General features: G+C 47.4%; 1 protein-coding gene across 1 annotated transcript in view; it reads left to right on the top strand.

Moving 5' to 3' along the window:
- Positions 1–255: 255 nt before the first annotated feature.
- The window catches only part of Clic5 (CLIC family member 5), a 98,524-nt gene continuing 79,026 nt past the window's right edge, over positions 256–19,753 (top strand). The window contains exon 1 of the mRNA XM_004846430.4: positions 256–853. Within this exon, the coding sequence (XP_004846487.1) occupies positions 335–853 (519 nt within the window). The 5' untranslated portion in view covers positions 256–334. The remainder of the gene's footprint in view (positions 854–19,753) is intronic.

The raw sequence follows: 19,753 nt of genomic DNA, 5'->3' as shown, positions 1-19,753 counted from the left end.
AAATGGCTCACTATTCAGAATTTCAGTGCACACTGGGAGAACAATCCAATTCAACCTTCAGTGTTGCCACAGGACCAGGAAATTACTGGCAGTGAGAAAAAATCCCATAGTCCAGTCGAAAATATGTTTAGGCGCAAAGGAGTTAACTGAGTTGTGTGAGCTTTGTCGTCTGTCCAATGGACTGTGGTTTGCATATTAAAGTCTCGGTAAATGATTGTTAGAGACCTGTCATTGATGGCTGTTGCTAGTCCCTGCATTCCAAACCCCGTCAATTCCTCTGTGAGGCACCACAGCACCCCCAGCCCGTAGACCTGTTGCGATCGGATCAATCAACATGAGTGAGGAGGAGGATTACAGCAACATGTACGACATGATTCGGGAACCAGGCATGTATGAAGTTGCAGACCCACCACAGGATGACGAAAGTCCTTATTATCATGATGTTCGTGAAGACATAGGGCCAGAATACGCTTTGTCCACTGCTGGGCTACACAACCAGGAATATGATTCGGTGTCGGTCTATGCCATTAGAGGTGAAGAGAACGGCTTGGCCTCTCCCCATCCAGAGGCAGGAGGCTACTTCCTGCCTGATGAGGTGTGTCCTGAGCCCCAGGACAGGGACATCGCAATGGATGAGTTATCATCACCAGCTCAGGACCCGGAGCCCCAACCAGCACAACCCCAGGAAGACAGCAACACAGGGAGCGAAACACTGCTGTCCTCCTCCAGCTTCACCATCCAGCACAGCTGGGACTTCTCCAGCAGGTGGTCCCCCACCTGCCTCTCTGAAGATGAGGGCTTGGAAGGAAATGAAGCTGCTCCTGGGAGCCCTGAGATCTTCCTGTTTGTAAAGGTAAGGCTGGCTCTGGCGGCACATGGGATATGTAGGTGGCATAACTGGTGCATTATTCTGCTTTGAGGACCAGGGGTGGATTAGATCAGCCATCCCAGGGCTTCTCAAGATTACAAGAATCCGAAAGTGCATTTAAAGTGTTTCCTAATCACTGACTTTTATAAACCATGGGGAAAACACTTTTTTTAGAGTTTGTGTGGGTGAGTAGAATATCATTGTTCAAGCCTTCACCTTTGGGACAAACATTCAGTGCATTTTCCTGCCTGGTTAAATCTCCGCCATCAACATAATCTTTAAAAGTGAAATCAAGACTTTGGGAGAAAGTTTGGTCCATGGCCAGGAGCTGCGGTTTCCTTAGGGTTTCGAGGCCACAGATGCTTCGGGTGTGTGGTCAATAAAGGCCATCTCTGTCACCCTGCTTGCCCTTCCGGCTCCAATGGGACTAAAATTCTGAAGTAAAATGGTTTCAGTGGTATTAAGATATGAACTGCGTGTTAATATTTAATGCTTGTGATACTGAAACAAAGAACTCTGGTGTCCTTGGCATTAGACCTGTGGCTTCATAAAGATGACCATTGGGAATGTTATCAAAATGAGATTCAGGGCTAAGTGATCACTCTTATCAGTCAGTTTGGCAGATTCTTTGTCTCCAACACCCCCAAGCACACAATATTCATCTTTACTTAAATTCTTTATTGTGAATCAGTAAATACTTCTATCTCTTGCTAATAAAAATGATTATTTCATGAACCTACAAAAAGGCTTGACCATCCTCATTTTTTCTCTTATTGACCTCCAATAATACTTCCAATGAAATATACTTACTCATTGAATACATTAATATATTCTACTGGGTACTTTGTGTGTTAATTGTGTCTTACTTATTCTACTGCAAGGTCTTTTAAAAGCACCCAGCCCAGTGCTTGGCTTGTACTTGGGCACCTGACAAGCTTTGCCTGGCATGGTGCCAGGCTTTGGGGGAAGGAGAGATAAGATGCAGCTCTTGCCCTCAATAAACCAACCCTAGAGTGCACGAGACAGATTTGCCCTTGGTAACTCATAAGAAACGTAGAAGATGGAACCAAAACAAGGGGGAGGACTGTGGAGCTGGGGAGCAAGACCAAGTGTGCACAGAGGAATAAGGGAAGGTTCCCGGGAGGCCACCCTTCGCGGGTGCACCCTTCCGTTCTCCACATTCACATCACCAATGTGGATCAGGTGCCTGTCCCCAGAGTCCTCCCTGGGAGTTTCCATAAGCAATGTGTTTAGTTTGCCTGCCTTCGAGGCAGAGATTTATCCCTGGAGGTGAAAATGGATAAATCGCACGAAAGCATCCTGGAGGCCATGGAGGGTAGCAGAGCGATTTTGAGGAGGAGATAATGAGCAAAGCATTGTTTTGGATGATAGATAAGCAATCAGAAAGCATTTCCACCTGCCCAGTCGGGCTGGCTTGAGCCATCCATCCTCACTGAGCTCCATTCTAAGATTAGTTCGAGGGTTTCAGTGTAAATTCCTTGTGTTTCGTTGATCCTGGGCATGTCCAAATATTTAGATGCGTAGCTCCGTTCAGACACAGTTCTAACGGACAGGCCAGCCAGTGTGATGCTGTGTATAGATTATCTCTAGGCATATCCGGCTATTTTATATTTTGGGGGGTGAAGGGAAATATGTGAATTCAGCATGAAGTCCCAATTATTGTTATTTTAGTGCAGTTTGCTGTAAAAACTGCTTGGATGGGCCTGCGGCAGTCCGGCCAGATGACCCCAAAGCTACATACCTGAATGTCTGTGAGGAGAACACAGAGGTTCCTGTCTCACGATCCTCTAGAACAGCCTGCTGTCACATCACATGTCAAAGATACCCTCAGAAATGTCTGCCACCAATCAGTCCCCTGGGTCCTTTGGTTCCCTCACAGCACCAGCAAAGGATGTGAAAATGAAACCACCACCAAGTGTAAACCGAGATCTCTGTACTTGTCATAAATTTCTTCTTAATTAGAGTGCTTGGGACACAAGACCCAGCTTTGCCCTAAATTGTTTCCTAAGTGCTCAAGTCTACTGATTTTCTGGGTATATTAGTGCCTTCCATCAATGAAGTCACAGAATCCTGGGGCTGCCACAAGAACACTGAAAACCAGAAGCTGCCAGCTGAGACCCTGGGCTCTGCATTGGGCACTCTTCTGTGTGGTGGCACCGGTGGCCTGGGCCATAGGACGTTCACCACTGTGCCCCGGGAGTTTCGGGATCATCCCGGAACTCTATGCAATGTCTGCTATGTAGGCGATCTGGGGGGATCCCAGAGCACTCAGAGGTTTAGCTGTGGCTGCTACGCAGCCCTTGTGCCCTGCTTGGGTGCCCTGTGGGAGCAGTGGATGTGTCATGGTGTGACCGGCTTCTCAACTTTGTTCACTCTGAGCCTTTCAGTGTCCAGAGAATGCCTCTAGGATGAAGGTTGAGAAGCGTTCCCCATCATCACTTGGGGAGGAGGGCAGCTGGGCAGAGGGGGGAACTGGTGCTCCACAGTAAATACCCACACCGAGGCCCATGGCATTGCCAAGCGTAAGTTTGGATGTTGGTTCCTGGGAACCTGATAACTAAATGTCCATTCAGCCACAGCTAATCCACCAACCTGATGGCCAGTGTCACTAACAGTACAAACCAAAACTATTTGAATAGCTTAGATTTTGGTTCTCCTTTACCTTCCCACAGTACAGACAACCTCACCTCCTAAACTATCCTTGCCTCTTCATCTCAGCTCCGATGGGCTTGACCACAGCCACTTGGTGCCCACCTGCTTGGACACTTACCCCTCCCGGAGTCCCACCAGCCTCGAGGATGGTCCACATGAGCTCCCCCGGAGCATCTGGCCATGTAGCCCTCCTTCCAGCTGTGCAGTGGCTCCCTCTGCCCGCCGGGGGATAAGGCCCTCTTGTTCCTCATGGGTTCTTGGCTCACCAGTCCTCACCCACCTGTCTTGAAGAACATCTTCCACATACCTGTCAGGCGTTTCTGATTCTGGGCCTTTGCAGAGCTGTTCCCTTTCCCAACCCCCTTCCTGGGGCAACCTGTCCTTTCAGATGCAGCCCAGCAGTCACCCCTCAGGAAGGCTGGAGGTGAGCCCTGCCCTGATCTCCATGTGCCCATTTGCAAGGGCTGCCATGGCACGATGCTGCAGTGGAGTGGCTCAAACAGTAGAAAATGAATCCTCGCCACACTGGAGGTTACTAGTCCAGGATGCAGGCTGGTTCTTCATGAGCTTCTCTCCTTGGCCTGTGGATGGCCATGTCCTCTCTCACAACCTTCCCCTGTACATGTCTGTGTCCTCATTGCCTCTCCTACCAGGGACACCAGGGATTCTGCATTCGGGCCCATCCTATGGCCTCATTTTAACTTAATTACCTCTTCCATGACCCTATCTCCAAACATGGTCCCATTAGGAGGTAGGTCCTGGGGATTATGAGTCTGGCAGCGGGTGTGTGTGGGTGTGTGTGTGTGGGTGTGTGTGTCCCACTTAAGCCTGAAACACTTGATGTTGTGACTATGTGTTTACACCTTCATATCTTTCTAGTTGTGAATTTTTGAAGGAAGGTCTGCCTTGTATCCACTTTGGTATACCTGGTCCGTGGTACACTTCACTGATGGCTGGATGAAGGAAAAGGGTGGGAATAAGTCATTGTCAGGGGTCTTTGGGGCAATGGTGGAGGAGGCAGGATTGTGCCAGGGCTTTCGACAGGAAGAAGAAACCCTCAAAGCCCCTGTGGGAGTTTGCAGGGTTGTTATAGCAACACGGGATGGCTTAAAACAATGGGATCTACCCGCTCCCTGTCCTGGAAGTCCTCTGTTGGATGTTGAGGTGTTGACAGAGCCACAGTGCCTCCAAAGATGTTAAAGGAGACTCTTTTGCTTTTTCCACCTTCTGGTGGCTCCTGATGACTTTGATTTGCAGCAACATGGCTCCAGTTTCTGACTCTGTTGCCCCATGGCCATCCCCTCCATGTCTCTGTATTTATATCCCTTTCTCTTCATTTCAAAAGGCCTGTCATTGCGTTGAGGACCAACTCTAGTCCAGGATAATCTCATCTCAATATCCCTACTGATATCTGTCATGACTCTTTTCCCACACAAGAGTCCATTCACTGGTTCCAAATGGGTTAGACATATATTTTGGAGGGCCACTTTTCAACCCACCACACCCATGAAGGGAAAATGAGTTGGATCAAACCACAGGAACCTCTGGACATGAACAATGCCCTGAGGAGCCATATTTCTCCCAGATGCAGGGAATTCTGGGAGGACTCAAGGACCTTAGTTCTCAGACACTCACTTCTTGATCCCAACAAGCCCTGAAGTCAGGTGGAAAACCGGTACTCTCAGTGCAAATTTGATTTGTTGAGCTCTGAAAGGACACCGGAGTCTATGGGCTTGAGATTTCATTTGCACAGCATTTGGGGCTAAAACACTAACAGGAGCTGCCTATGAAAGCAGAGTTGCCATAACTAATTCAAGCATCCTCCTCATTCCTGGGCCTGCCTTTATGTTTGAGCATCAGCGTGATTTGGCAAACACCATTCCATCAACAGACATAGAAGCCAAACTCAACATAATGATTGGGAGGAAGTGAGCAGAGCAAACTGGGGAAGAGATCAGCTGGCTGGGATGTGGGCCACTGAATATCCATGGTGAACTTTGCCAGGGATCTCCCGCTCTCTGGGAATTATCCCTGAAATAGGCCGGAAGAGCGGTTCTGACTTCTGACAGCAACTGCACACCTGCAGGGAGTCATCTGCACTGTTTGGGCCTTGGATTTCTCACCTGTAAAAAGAAACCATTGAATGACACAGCCCAGAGCCTCCTCTTTCGCTCTCAATAGGCTGGTTACTTGTATGATTCAAAATTTGAAAGGCATAAAAGAGAGTCTCCCCAACCTTCCCTCCTGAGATACCCCATTTCCATTTCCTGGGCAAGCCATTCTAAAAACATCATCATATACCCTTCCTGTGATATTTAGTACACATTTCAGGAAATATGGGTCCAAGTTCATGCATCTGAAATTTCCTTTTTGTTTTTCCTTTTATTTCTGCAGATGATGTTACACCATATGGCAGTGGTGGCCAACCTAAGGCACGAGTGCTGCAGCGGGTTGTTCTGTATCACTGAAAGCTCTAAAAGGTTCACCACCACTGCCATAGACCCTACTGTGCACCTTGCTTTGGGGGGGACCAAATCTTTTGGGATAGATTTATACAGGTTAAAATTCACAATTTAAGCATACCCTTCATTAAACACTGACTAATGTGTACAGTTGTGTAACCAACCCCACAGTCGTGATGTAGAACATTTCCATCACCTCAGAATGTCCCCTCCCAACACACCCTGCCTCCTGGAAGTCACTGGCTGTTCTATCGATATGAGTTTGTCTTTTGAAAGCTATTCTGTAAGTGGAACTAAACTCTGTGTGTGGCCTCTTTCATAACGCCTTTGAATTCACTTGGGTTGGAACACATGCCATCTGGCTTCTTCCTGCCCTGAACAGTATTCCATTGTGTAGACAAGCAACATATAATTTGCTTATGCATTCAGTAGTCAATGGGTACCTGGATTCTTTCCCAGCTTTGGGCCACTAATAATGAGACTGCTATAAACATATAAGCTTCTGTGCTGACATATTTTCATTTCTGTTGGGTAAATACCTAGGAGTGGAATTCCTGAGTTCAGGGCCAGTGAATGTTTAACCTTATTTTCAAAAGAACTTTCTGATTGTTTCAGAATGGCCATCAAAATGTGCGCAAGACCTTAGTTTCTCTCTTTTCAGCCTAGACTGTGCCAGTCTTTTCAGTGGTAGGCAGACTGGCGAACGTACGACAGAATTTCTCAGCAGCTTTTAAATTTCATTTGTCTGGTGATTAATGTTGCTTAGCATCTGTTTGTGTTTTTATTAACAATCCTTACATCCTCTTTGCTGAAGAATCTATTCAAAAATTTTGCTTCTTAGCATTTTCTCTTCTTACTACCAATTTTTTTTTTAAGTACTGGGGATTGAACCCAGGGTCTTCACATTGATCTGCTTTCTCAGCCCTTTTGTTCATGTTTTATTTTGAGACAGAGTCTTGCTAAGTCATTGAGTTGCCCGGGTTGGGCTCCAACCTCCAACGTGCTACCTTCTGCTTCAGCCTCCCAGAGTGCTGAGATGTTAGGCATAGAGCAACATTTATAACTTTATAAATCAAGTAAATGTTTTTCAAATAGCTTGTAAGTCTGTGGCTTGACTTCTCATTTTTGTAATAGTGTTTTCCAAAGAACAGAATTCTTTTTTATGACTTTCACTGTCTTAGTCTGTTTTCTGTTGCTATGACAAAATGCCCGACCCTGGGTTACATATAAAGAAAAGAAAAGGCTTATTGGGCCTATGATTCTGCTGGCTGCAAAGTCCAAATTGTGCATATGGGATTCGCCTTCTGAAAAAGGTTCCTTTGGGACTCCTCCTTTCCTTTCTCTCCTAAAGAATGCTGTCTTTCGAAGCGTTTGTACCTCAAGTTCTCAGCAATGAGGAAACAGTAAAGCAGGTGTCCCGGCCAGTCATTCATGGTACAAGCTAAATGTGATGTCACCTATCTTTTAATCTCTTTCGATTCAAGTCTCTGAATTCCTTTGGAAAAACCACAAGGAGTAGTGGGCTTTATTACTGCCACCTGGAATCCCATTCTCAAGCTACTCCAACACCCAGGCCCCAGGCTCTGGAACCCATTTGTGTGCCTGCTCTAATGTGCACACAAGAAAACACATGGACTGATGGCTCTGCCCTGGATAATAAGTCCCTCAAAAACATAAGACTTGCTCTGGGAGCAGAGTGGGGTAAGAGCCCTGAGATGAAATGATCAGCGTGTTGCTGTGAGTGTGAAGATGAGAGATCAGACTTCAAAGCCCTGCCCCACTTCCATGAGGTACCAACAGCACCCTCCCTGCTTCACAACCTTGGGTCAGCAGCAGTCCAGCTCTGCTGAAATAAATAAGAGAAGGCATTGTTTAGGAAACAAACAGTGCTCTGAGGTTTCACCGATCACACCCAAAGGCCAATAGTCAGGTGGTATCAGGAGCTGGCAGGAGTGCCAGCTGTTCACTGGACTGTAGCTGCTCGCCTTCTCTTCTGCAGAAACACTTTGGTTATGTTGTTCTGAGGTGGCAAAAAAAAAAAAAAAAGGAAAGAATGTGATGGGAAGGCTGTTACTATTTACTCTATAGCCTCTCTATACACTGGCTTAGTTCTTCCAGAACTGCACAATTCCAAAGGAGAGCCATTAGCCATGTGTGGCTGCATAAGATTAAATTGATTAAAATGGAATAAAATGAAAAACCTGGTCTTCAGTCCCATGAGCTATATTTCCAGTGCTCAACATGGAAAGTGTGGCAGGAGGTCAGTTCTGTGGTGGGGCCTTGCACAGGACAGACTGGCGCTCAGACCTATTGGTTATGTCTGAAGATGAGAAGCGGGTGACCAGGTAAGTGAGACAGAAGGCTTTCCAAGGAAGCACCCATGGAATTACTCACTTTACAAAGCAGCATCCACCTTATAAGTTTGTACAAATCTCACTGGTTTTTAAACAATGGCAATTTAGGCAAAGCTCAACAAGTACAACTGGCCCTTGCAAATCTCAATAAAGCTGTCCCCATCTCCTGGCCAAGCCCAGGCCCTACAGAGTCTCTCTGAGGTAAAGGTGAGTGTAGGAGAGCTGTAGAACCTGTGTGGATGGACAGTGCTGTCCCTCTGGCCACCAGGGCCCTAGGCACACACAGAGGTCAGGACCCTGCCTGTGGCTGGCTTCTGTGGTCAAACCTGTGGCCTGCCTGTGGTTCAAAAGAGCTTAACAGATGGTTGATGGTATCAAAGAGTTATTGGTCATTGCAAAAAGAAAATCTTACAAGTTAAACCTGGGAAGGTTATCTAGGGTGGGAGAAGGCATTGTTACAAATACTCAGAAAATACGAAGGTGACAGTTGAGCAATTCTCTTATGAGTGTGGTGAATTCCTCATCATAAAAAATTCACAGTTGTTAGGGCCAGGGATTTAGCTCAGTGGTTCCAGCGCCTGCCTTGCAAGGGCAAGGTCCCAAGTTCGATCCCTGGTACCCCCCTCCATAAATAAATAAATAAATAAAATTTTAAAAAGCTTCACAGTTGCAAGAATAAGTCTCTGTTCAATTTCCCAGTCTTTCTGCCATTAATGCGTGGCAAATCAGCAGGCTGATAAATGTTCCCTGAGCCCGAATGCTGTCCACCATGTGCAGACAGAGTGAAGGTAGAAAAGTAGTCCAAGGTCGTGGCTCCTCTGTGAAACTGACTAGCTGGTTCCGGAGGAATCATTAACACCAGAGTTTGAGTAAAATCGGGCTCTAGAATAAATGATGCAGGGTACTAAGTAAGCACAGCAGAGCTGCAAATGTGCAAGAGCTAAGATGACTTGAATTTCAACTTTGCGTCTCCAGGTGATTGAAATTATTTAGTATTCACTATGTGCAGGTGTCCTGCTAGGTTACTGAGGTTGTAAAAGCATACACAGGACTTGCACGCATGCTCCTGCAGGTGAGAGGGGACACCCCAACCCACAATCACCTGGCCCCACAGAGCGAGAGCCCTTGGGGAGGAGGGAGTGATCAGTCTCTCAGTATGAGTGAGGACACCCAGAATGTTGCCACAGCTTGACCCACAGGAGGGGGTCATAAAGGTCATGCAGAGATAGAGGAGGACAGGAGATGGAGGGCACCCCAGGAGGAATCTGAGGGTCCTGGGCTCAGCACATGGGTCAGTGTGCATTGGAAGGAACAGCAAGCAAATGAAAATTGGGAGTGAAAGGGATTATGGGCCCAAGGAAGTGAACCACCGGTTAAGCAGAAGAATAACTGGACTGCTTGTGTAGGCAAGAGAGTCAGGTACACTAGGAAGACAGAGGCAGGAGCCCGGCTGGAAGACAAAGATAGGACGTAACAGGACCCCACAGGCAGGAGATGACAAGGACATCAACACACACAAGTAGCAGTGGCAAGGCAGTGAGGACAGCTCTGAAAGCCATGAGGAGCAGAACTTGGGACCCAGCACCCAGCTGCAAGACGAAGAGCCTGGGGCTTTCGACTCCATTAAGGAAACAGAGTAAGGGCTCCATGAGGGGGTGGGAGAGAAGCTGTTTTGCCCGTGCCCTTGGACTGCAGAGGCTGGTTTCCCAGCAGGTGGGTAGATCTGGGGAGGAAATTCAAAAGAAGGGCAGGTTAGAGGGAGAGGTTGCCCTGGCTTGTGGAGAGAATAGCCATGGCCACTGATGTACACAAGATCACCCCAGAAGGCAAGAGAACATTGGAAATACGGCAAGCACAATGGCAGGGCAGTCGGTTAGCAGTGGGCTCTCTGGCATGGAAGTCACTCCTTTTTAGCCTTTTCTAGTTTTTAAATATGCCTGCCTCGGCTACATGTGCACCCAGCAGAATAAAGCCAGGCCAGCATCGTGGACAGACAAACTAAAGCCCCAGCACTGTCCCTTTGTACCCTGATGCTTTGCTCAAGCCACTTTACAGCTCTGCCTCCATTTCACCATTTTAACATTTTTGGTGAAATACACATAACATAAAATCTAACATCTTAACTGTTTTCAAGTGTTCAGTTCGGTGGCAAGAAGTATGTTTGCATTGCTGTGGGACCATGACCCCCGCATCCCCGCAGGACTCTGACCACCTTGCAAAACGCTAGACTCTTTCAACAGTAACTCCCCTTTCCTCCAACCCCTGGGAGCAGCCATTCTACTTTCTGTCTCCATGAATTTGACAATGCTGGTACTGCACAGAACGAACACCATACGTATCCCAAGTTTCACCATTTAAAACATGTGGTTAGCAATGTCTTCCTTGCAAGATGATTGTGAGGATTCCAGCAGGCTGTGTGAAACATTTCATATATAACCGGTGCAGAGGTTGCATCCCATGAGAGACAGCCACCATGTTCGATGCTAAAGACTGTGCTGGACAGCCACAGGGCAACAAAAGATAAACAGGTACTACCCCCGCTTCCAGGACCTTTGGCTCAAGGAAAGATTCATTGGTAACTCTAATTAAGCCTTTAAAGTAAAAAATTCAAAAGTACTGAACATATTTGGGGGGAACTTAGAGGAGGAAGATACCATCATTGATTAAGAAGATCAAGGAAAATGTCACAGAGAAGGAAACGTTTCTTTGGAGGGTTTGATCAATGGGAATGGTGAAAGGGATATTTTGTGGAAACACCTGCTCTGCCATAACAAAATGGCGTACAGCAAGTGGCTTAGTCAGCAGAAATGTCAGCTCTTGCAGTTATGGAGGCCAGAAGTCCAGGCCCAGGGTATCACTATAGTCTCTGTCGGGGCAGGGCTCCCTTCCTGGCTTGAGACAGTCACCAGCTTGCTGTGTCCTCACGGCCAAAGAGAAAGCCAGATCTCTATATGCGGTCTCTACTTCTGAGGACACTGAACCTGTCCGATTTTGGCTCAACCTTACAACTTACTTTAACGTTAATGCCTTCCTTCTTGGAGCAGCTCCAAATACAGTCAGCCTGGGGTTCCACCATATGAACTGGGGTTGTGGGGAGGGCATAAACAAACAGCCCATAACAGGCATGGAGACTGGAGACAAGTTCAACATACCTAATCTGGAAACCTGAATGCTTCGAACTGCAGAAATCTTTGAGCGTTGGCATGTTCCACAAGGGGCAAATCCACAACTGGCCTCCCAGGGCAGGTCACCAACAGGAGCATGAAAAGTGTCATCTAAAATTGCCAAGTCTATATATACAAGGTGTACATGAAGCATAAATGAATTTCTGGTTCAGTCCTGGGTCCCATGCACAAGATACTTCATTATGTATATGTGAATATCCCCTAAATTCTCCAAAATCCAAAATGGAACACACTTCCGGGCCCATGCATTTCAGAAAGCCTACTCAGCAAGAACCATGGGTTTATAAGGAGAATTCCATGAAGGCCTTGGGCAGCAGCTAGAACTTTTACAGGAAGGCCGGTCTGGAGCAGGGAGCCACGTAACCAGGCAGAGATGGGGAGATGTCAGGGAGTCCTGGAGAGAAATCAGTATGAAGGGCATCGTCTCCGGCCATTCCCTATCATGGCTCTCTAGGTATTGATGCCCAAGCACGACTGTGTCATCAGCGAAACGTTTCTCGTGGGACCACTGAGCCTCTGAGCAGAATCCTCTGGACAGTTCCTTAGGCTGCAGAGCACAGGCAAGGCCACCTGACCCCTGTTCCCTGCCTGGTATCTGTTCTCAGGTTGTAAATTGTCCAGTCTCAATGAGAGAGCTCTTCGGGGCAAGGTTACAGAGGGAACGCCTCTCCCCGGGGCAAAATCCTCGCCAGCCTCCAGGCAATTGGCCCTGGCAGCCACTAAAAATAGCCTCCCTATAAAACCCCAGTGCCCAGGAAGCAGGAGGAGTGTTTGCCAGAGAAACAGCAGGGCTGTGAGGAAGGGTGTGTGGTGTCCGTGACACAGCAGGGACGGATGTGTTTCCTGACACCACCAGTGCCAAGGACAGCAAGGACTGAGAGGACCCCCGGCGGGATGGAAGGCCCTCTTGAGACTGTACTGCCCCGGAACCCTCAGTATAGGGAGGACAGAGGAGGCATCACCTCATGCTTTCTCAGTGCTCGGGTCACGCGGGATCCCTGCTGGCTGTCCCCTCAGCACCAACCCCTGCCTCTGTGCCACCGTCTGTCACCCTCCTGTGCCCCTGGGAGCACTGGCTCTTGGCTCTGCTGGGTGCCTGGCTGTCCCCACAGAAGGTGGACAGCACCATGGAGAGGCCTGGCACGTGGATGGCAGCACCGGTGGACTCCGTGTCCGGCTCTGTCCCCTTCTCTGTCTTTTCCTTCTGTGACACCTCTGGTTGTCGGCTCTTCTTCTGCATTTGGCTTCTAGCTCCCATTAGTTCTTTTATGCCTTCTCCTTGACTCATTTTTTTCCTCTGTGATCGTAGCCACTGCCTGTACTTTACAGCTCTTCTATTAGGTGCATGATTTTTAACAGTTACTTATTAATTTTAAGAACTCCCACCTTGTTCTCAGACTTGCCTTTTTCAAAGCTTCCTACACCATATTATGAGGGCAGAGACAGGGAGGCCACACTGCCCATCCTGTCCTCGGTGTGGGCAGGAGGGTGGCCCCCCCAAGGCCAGGGTGAGGAGGGCTCTACCAGGCACCACCACGCCCAGCTGGGAGCTGAGCTCAGCAGGCCCACCCGCGGAGAGCCTGGGGTGCATTCCAGGCTTCTGTGCCCTCACGGAGCTGAGAGGTAGCTGCTGGCTGCTACTGGGCACTGTGGCTCTGAGACAGGTTCAGTCCCTCCGACACCATGGATGGCCACCTCCAACCCCGCCACTCCCTGGGCCTACATGGAACATGGCCCCTTCTCTCAGCCTGCCGGGATTACTTCTGGCAGTGGTGTTTTCTATCCTGTATCATTAGCCTCTGAGCTCCCAGCTGCTCCTATCTCCCAAAGTTTGTCTATATCCTTTGCACCCTTCTGACCTGCATCATTGTCTTTACTGTTTTGAGATTATTCCTCTTCATCCTTCTACATTTTATTTCAGCAGGCACTAAAAAGAACCTGTAGACAGCAATCTTTTAATCACTGTGCACAGCAAAGTGTTCTGAATAGCTCTGGAATTGGTGGCTGTCAAGTGTTCAGACAGGGCTCTTATCTGCAGGACTTCTCTCTGTGCCTTTAGTTTGCACGGGCCCCCAGGAGGCAGCCCAGCAAGAGGTTACCAGGCTGGGTGCAGATGGAGCCCCGCTGGGGGCTCCCCGCAAGGAGCTCACAATGCTGGAGGATCGGAGCAAACACAGGGAGGGAGGAGATGGTCACCACAGCCTGGCCTCAGTGGGGTGTCCAGCATTCAGAGAGGGGCAGTTGTGGATGGCAACACAGAATGGTGTTTTTGTGGTTGGTATTTTCCACTTTCCGAATTTCTGTCCCTTCACCTCAAAGATTCCTTAGGGAGGAGAACACACACACACACACACACACACACACACACCTTTTTGGAGCTGTTACTTTCATTTCTTACTTATCTTTAGAATACTTTGGGATATACAATTCAGTCCACATACACAAGCTGAAGAATCTGTTACGAATGTCAAGAGCGGGTGTCTTGGTTTTTTTTTTTTTTTTTTGTGGTACGGGGATGGACACCAGGCCTGGAGCACTTCAGGCAAGTGCTGTACCACGGAGCTATGCGCCAGCCTGAGGGCAGTTTCTTATGCTTAAAACTAAGAAGAAAGGGGCCCATGGAGAGCACCCTGCCAGAAGCGTCTGCTCCCCACTCCGCCATGCCACAGAGCACAAGGTCCTCTTGTGGCAAAGCAGCGAAAGGAAGAAAACACCCATTTCCTGGGCAGCAAATTTTATTTAGCTTTGATGTAATTATCCCTGCACTTGGGAAGCAGGTGGCTATTAGTGCTTTAATTTCTAAGGCCTCTAGAGCATCAGCTTGGTTTGCATCTGACGCTGCCCTAGCACAGATGACTCAGTCTGGCAGTTGTTGGGCTCAGCCTCCCATCAGGAGCCCTGAAATGACACAGCCGAGCATCTCAGGAGGCTGTGTTCATTTTGTTTGGACAAATGGTATATTTATTGTTTTGATTTCCATTTAAAAAGATCTTTCATAAAGCTGCCTTTTTTTATGTTAGAAATTCAATTTAACCCAACAGAGCACAGGTCATGGCTGTGATGGAGGTTGGGTGTGCCAGGGCTCAGGGCACTGCCCATGCTGCAGGGATGGTCACCATGGGCAAGCAGATTAACTCTGCTGGCTTGCACATGGGTGTGGTCCCAAGGACCCGGAGGACATGGCGAGGGGTCAGTGGGTGTCTGGCAACGTTGGACCTATGATGGTTTACAGTGTGGACAGCAGCCATGGCGGACTTCTGAGTATTTCTGAGTTCATCCTGCATAGCACAGATCCCTGGAGTCACCTCCCACATGCACACATACAAATGGATCCTCGAATTGGCTGTAGTGATGCACACTTAGAGTCCCAGCACTTGGGAGGGAGGCTGAGGCAGGAGAATGGAGTGGTCGAGGTCATTCTGGGCTACACAGTGAGCTTGAGGCCAGCCTGGAACACAGAGTGGATCCTATCTCAAAACACCAAACAGTGAAACAATGGGTCCTATGACCATAGAAATTTGAGAAACTACTTTCTTCCTCTTGAAGATTCACATGGCACATTAGCCTACCAAGGAGCAGAGAACTCAGTCAAGAAGCCTTGGATTTTCTTCAACTCAGCCTTTTCCATTCAGGAAAACAGTAAGGGTAACATTGATACAGCCTCGGCTTTCGGCCTGAGGCCACTTGCACAGCCTGTCAAAGCTAATGACAAAGAAGTGAAGATTTTATTCTGTATGAAATCTGTTTTTTGTACCTGAGATGGTTTATGCGACACAATATTCTGTCATTTGTTGAAATATGTTCTGCCTATTGCTACAGCCGGGATCTGGCCGGGATCTGAAGGCTGTAGTGAAACAGGGACTCCTGTCTAGATCTGTGGGTCCCCAAAGCCCTTGTTTTCTCCGTGTGTAATTCCAAGTGCTATCTATGTGAGTGCATTTAAACTCCTCTCTCTGAAAGAAATTCAGTGGTTGGGTCCCCTCACTGTCTCTTGTATGACCCACTTCCCCTGCCTGGTAGAATCAAAAAAGAGGAGAAGGGAGAAAGGAAGGGAATAAGGAAGGAAAGAGGAACAGGGAAGGAAGTGAGGATTAAGTTGTTGTTGAAGCATGGCTAAGACTTACCACAGGGATAGTTGTGAGCATTTGTAAGGTTTGTTTCTTTATTGCTTGTCCTTGATGCTATCACAACTCCCTAGGAGATGTTATGCTTGGACATAGGTTAAAACATTTACAGCATGAAAACCATCCATCTTCCATTACCCATCTACCCTATGCATCCATCCACCCACCCACCCAACTACCATACCCATCTACTCATCCATTCATCCATCCATCCATCCACCCACCCATCCATCCACCCACTTATCCATCCATCCATCCACCCACCCACCCAACTACCATACCCATCTACTCATCCATTCATCCATCCATCCATCCATCCATCCATCCATGCATGAGGAAAGGATGGTGGTAAATGAACTAGTCTAGGATTTCTCCCTGTTTTCCCCACAGAGCAGTCCTAAGCAGTCCTTCCCAACCTTCCTTTGCAAAGCAAAAGAGCATTCCTGGAATCAATCTCTTATCTTTCCCAATCTACCTTATCTGAGGAATTGCAGGGGAAATTCATGCAAGACCCCTTTAGGAAAGTTCTTTAGAACAGCAACCTCCTTTGTTTGCCTCCCTGGCCTCTAAGGACTCTGGTTTTCAAATTCTCAAATTTGAATTCTCAAATTAGATTTAGCCTGAACTTTCGCATCACGTCCCACCATGCAGAGGTCCTTTCCCTGTTCTGAGGTGAAGCCACCATGGAACCACTGGCTGACCTGGCACTCCAGGGTCTGGGCCAACTCTTCCCCCAGAGCTAAGTGACCTGAGCCAATTCCCAGCTTCTCATTGGTTGCACAGCTCTGTACAGTCCTCAGTGACAGCCAGGAAGGGGCTGAGCTCTGACCCAGCCTGGGGTCAGGAGCAGGGCCAGAGGAACAGGGCAAGGGTTTGGCAGAGGTTGGGGGTGACCACTGGGTGGGACGAAGCAGACAGCAGTCCAGGTGAGGCTTGGATCACAGAGCCCTTTACTGCAGGCAGAGAGGCTGGGAGGAACAGGGCCAGGAGCTGTATGTGGGGCTGGGACAGGCAGAAGTGTGAAGCCAGGAAGGTGGATGTGTTTCCAGACCAGGTGTGGTGGGCCGCAAGGGCAGACCCAAGATTTGTGGGGCCAGAGCTTGTGCTTCACAAATGTGTGCAGATTATAAAGATAAAATTAGATCCAAAACAAGTTTTTAGAAAAAGAAATCAAACTATAAACTTTACAAAGCTATCACATAGATGCCAAAATCTAGAAAAGTAAATTAATATTCTATTAAGTGTCCAGTATTTACCCATGATAGTTTTATTGTCTTTCATTTTTCAGACAGCACATACTTTGATTGTATCTCCATTTGATGATTTTGTAATATCCTTATTTATGGGAAAAGAGAAAGTAAATATATTTCCCTCATTAGCAGGAGCCATCAAAATCCAGTTTTAGTGTCAACCAAAATATTAGTTGGGATGCAAAATGCAAATATTTATAGTTACTTAGTTGCATTTTTGTAACTATTTAAGTTTACAATTCCCACAGACTAGGTTCTAGCTAGACCTTGATCCTCTTCCATAGTGCATACTTCTTTCATACCTGAGTACTTGTAGTGCTAGTGCCATATGATACATTATATTTCCATATGACCTGTGACCTCTCACCCTTGGGTCATGACTTGGGCTAAGTCAGCACAATGGGTGTCAATATGTTTCTGGAAGCCAGTCTTTCACCAGGACAGTCAACAGTAACATAGCTATTACCAGAAATGACTTAGAACCACACAAGTACATCTCGCTGAAACTGAACTACATCCCCCACTTACCTTCCCATTCAGTGATGTCCCCAAAATGCCCCTGGCCACTCCAACACCACCTGATGCTAGAGGAAGCATAACAGAAGCCTAATTCACTGTGTCTTAACCAATTGCACCTCGAACAGCTTATGTTTGCAAATTTTACCAAAGCCAATGATCACGTGAACACAATGGTAGGTCCCTTTCCGGGCCTTGGAAGGGACCAGTGCATGTGAGAGATCTGGGACTTTGAGTTGTAAGTGTCACAAGTCCCCCTTGGGTTAGGTCAGAGAGTTCTAAACTTCTTCCTACACTGCAAAGGCAGGATAATCGAACAAAGGAATGAATGAAAGCTGAACTTGGCCTCCACCCTTTCTCCAGGCACATAGTTAGTAAGGACAGGAGACAACACCCCGTGGCCCTGTGTGCACCCGTTAGGAGCACCCACCTCCTGTCTCACGCTTCTACTCAAGGAAATCACTCCTACTAACACAAGAATGCTACAGCGCTCTAAGTGGACTCTGCTTCCAATGGCCTTTGTCAAAAGCAGCATGGGTATGTTCCCAACTGCAAGTTAAAGCAGGTCTGGGGGAACAATGAGGTCTTTTAAGGGACCATGCTGAATGAACCACATGGGCTTCCGTGAAGTTAGGAAAATGTCTAATCCCAGAAAGGCAAGAGCAATGACTAGACTGATCAGGAAGTTAGAACTTCCATGACTACTGCTCTGCAGGAGGGAAAAAAATAAGAGATGAGACAGTAGTGTCATGGTGGAATCCAACTGGCAATACAGTATCAACCTGAATTTTATAAGGTATAAAAAAAAACACCTTGTGTAAAACCCACACAGGTAGAGAACACATCACACTGCTAAGGGGGCGGTATTGCCATAGGGACCTCAGATGGGCTTATCATTTTCTTCTTCTTTGTCTCTATCTTTATTTTTAACACTAGATATAATTCATAATCGTTTACTGTATTTTAAAACTGTATCATTTTTTAAAGAAAAAAATCTTGAATTTTAATAATGATTAATACATTTTTGACTGGCTCGGTGCTCTCGATTCAGGTGCCTTGTTTGATAAACAGGGAACCACAGACCAAAAGCAGGGAATAAACTTCCAAAAACAATCCTGAGAGACCACTTCAGTGCCCAGGAGGCCAGTGGTCCAGTCCCCAGGGTCATGGAGCAACAGGCCAGGGCTCTGGGTGAGTGTGTGCTCTGTGAAGTCACACTCTGTCCCCGCACCCCCACCCCAGGCAGGTGGTCCCCACATCTGCCAGCGGAAGGAAGGGACAGAGCAGGAAACTCCTAAGAACTTGGGTGTTATTGTATTAAATAAGTAAACGTCAGTCGAGTGGGCCAGATGGTGAAATTCTAGAAGCCAATCTTTTCTGAAAATGTGAGATGAAGTAAGTTGAAATAGAGATTTTTTTTTTCTCCGTACCGGGGATTGAACTCAGGACCTTGCCCTCATGAGGCAGGCGCAGCACCACTGAGCTAAATTCCCAGCCTCAGATTTTTTTTTAAAAATAATAATTTTAATTGCTTTCAAATTTGTCTATTTTCTGACCTCTTGGAACTGCCTATTAAAGAGAGGCAGTTGATCCCTCTGGCAACCTGGGTGGAAACTTGACACGGACTCTCTGGGTTGGCATAAAAAATGCAAGAGGGCATTTTACTCCCAGGGAGGGGGTGTGGCCTGCTCACGGCTGCAGGTCAGCAAACTTGGATGATTTATTTACGCAGAGTGTGCCGGGGCCAGCAGGGTCCTGGGAAGCCAGGTACCCAAGAGTGAAGTCTTTTTGAATCTGATTTTCATTGCCCAACGATTTTTCAAGATACATTTTTTGATTCAAGCTGCCAATCTTTCACTTTTTTTGGCACCCATGGGAGGAAAAATAGATTACAGCTTTTATTAACTGTGGTATAATCCTAGGAACTGCTGGATGTTCATTTTTATATGTTCAATGACTCTATGGCATTCAAGAAACAAACTGTGTGAGAGAAGCAGTAAGTATTTAATCAAAGTCCCCCAAACCTCCCTATCTGGGCTCCCTGGCAAAAAAACCTGCCTTGCTGCACAGCTAGTGGGGTCTGCTGTCCAGGGGGAAGCAAAGATCATGGAGTCTCCATTTTCCTTTCACCTTCCCCTGAAAGTTCTTAACAAAACCAAAAGCAAAAGAATTCACATCCACGGTGTAAAATTTTCTGACACACACATTTCTGGACAGGCTTGGTCTCAAACACAGTGACAATGCAGGTAAAATGTGCCCTCCATGGCCATAGACTCTGACCTGCTTCCTGCTTCGCTCTTCCCTGTCCACCCCTCCTCGTA

Source organism: Heterocephalus glaber, unplaced genomic scaffold (genome assembly GCF_053883595.1).
Source record: "Heterocephalus glaber isolate CG9 unplaced genomic scaffold, H.glaber_assembly_v1.0 deba00001497, whole genome shotgun sequence".
Taxonomy (NCBI): Eukaryota; Metazoa; Chordata; class Mammalia; order Rodentia; family Bathyergidae; genus Heterocephalus; species Heterocephalus glaber.
Note: the sequence above shows the minus strand (reverse complement) of the source record. Positions and strands in the feature narration are given on the sequence as shown.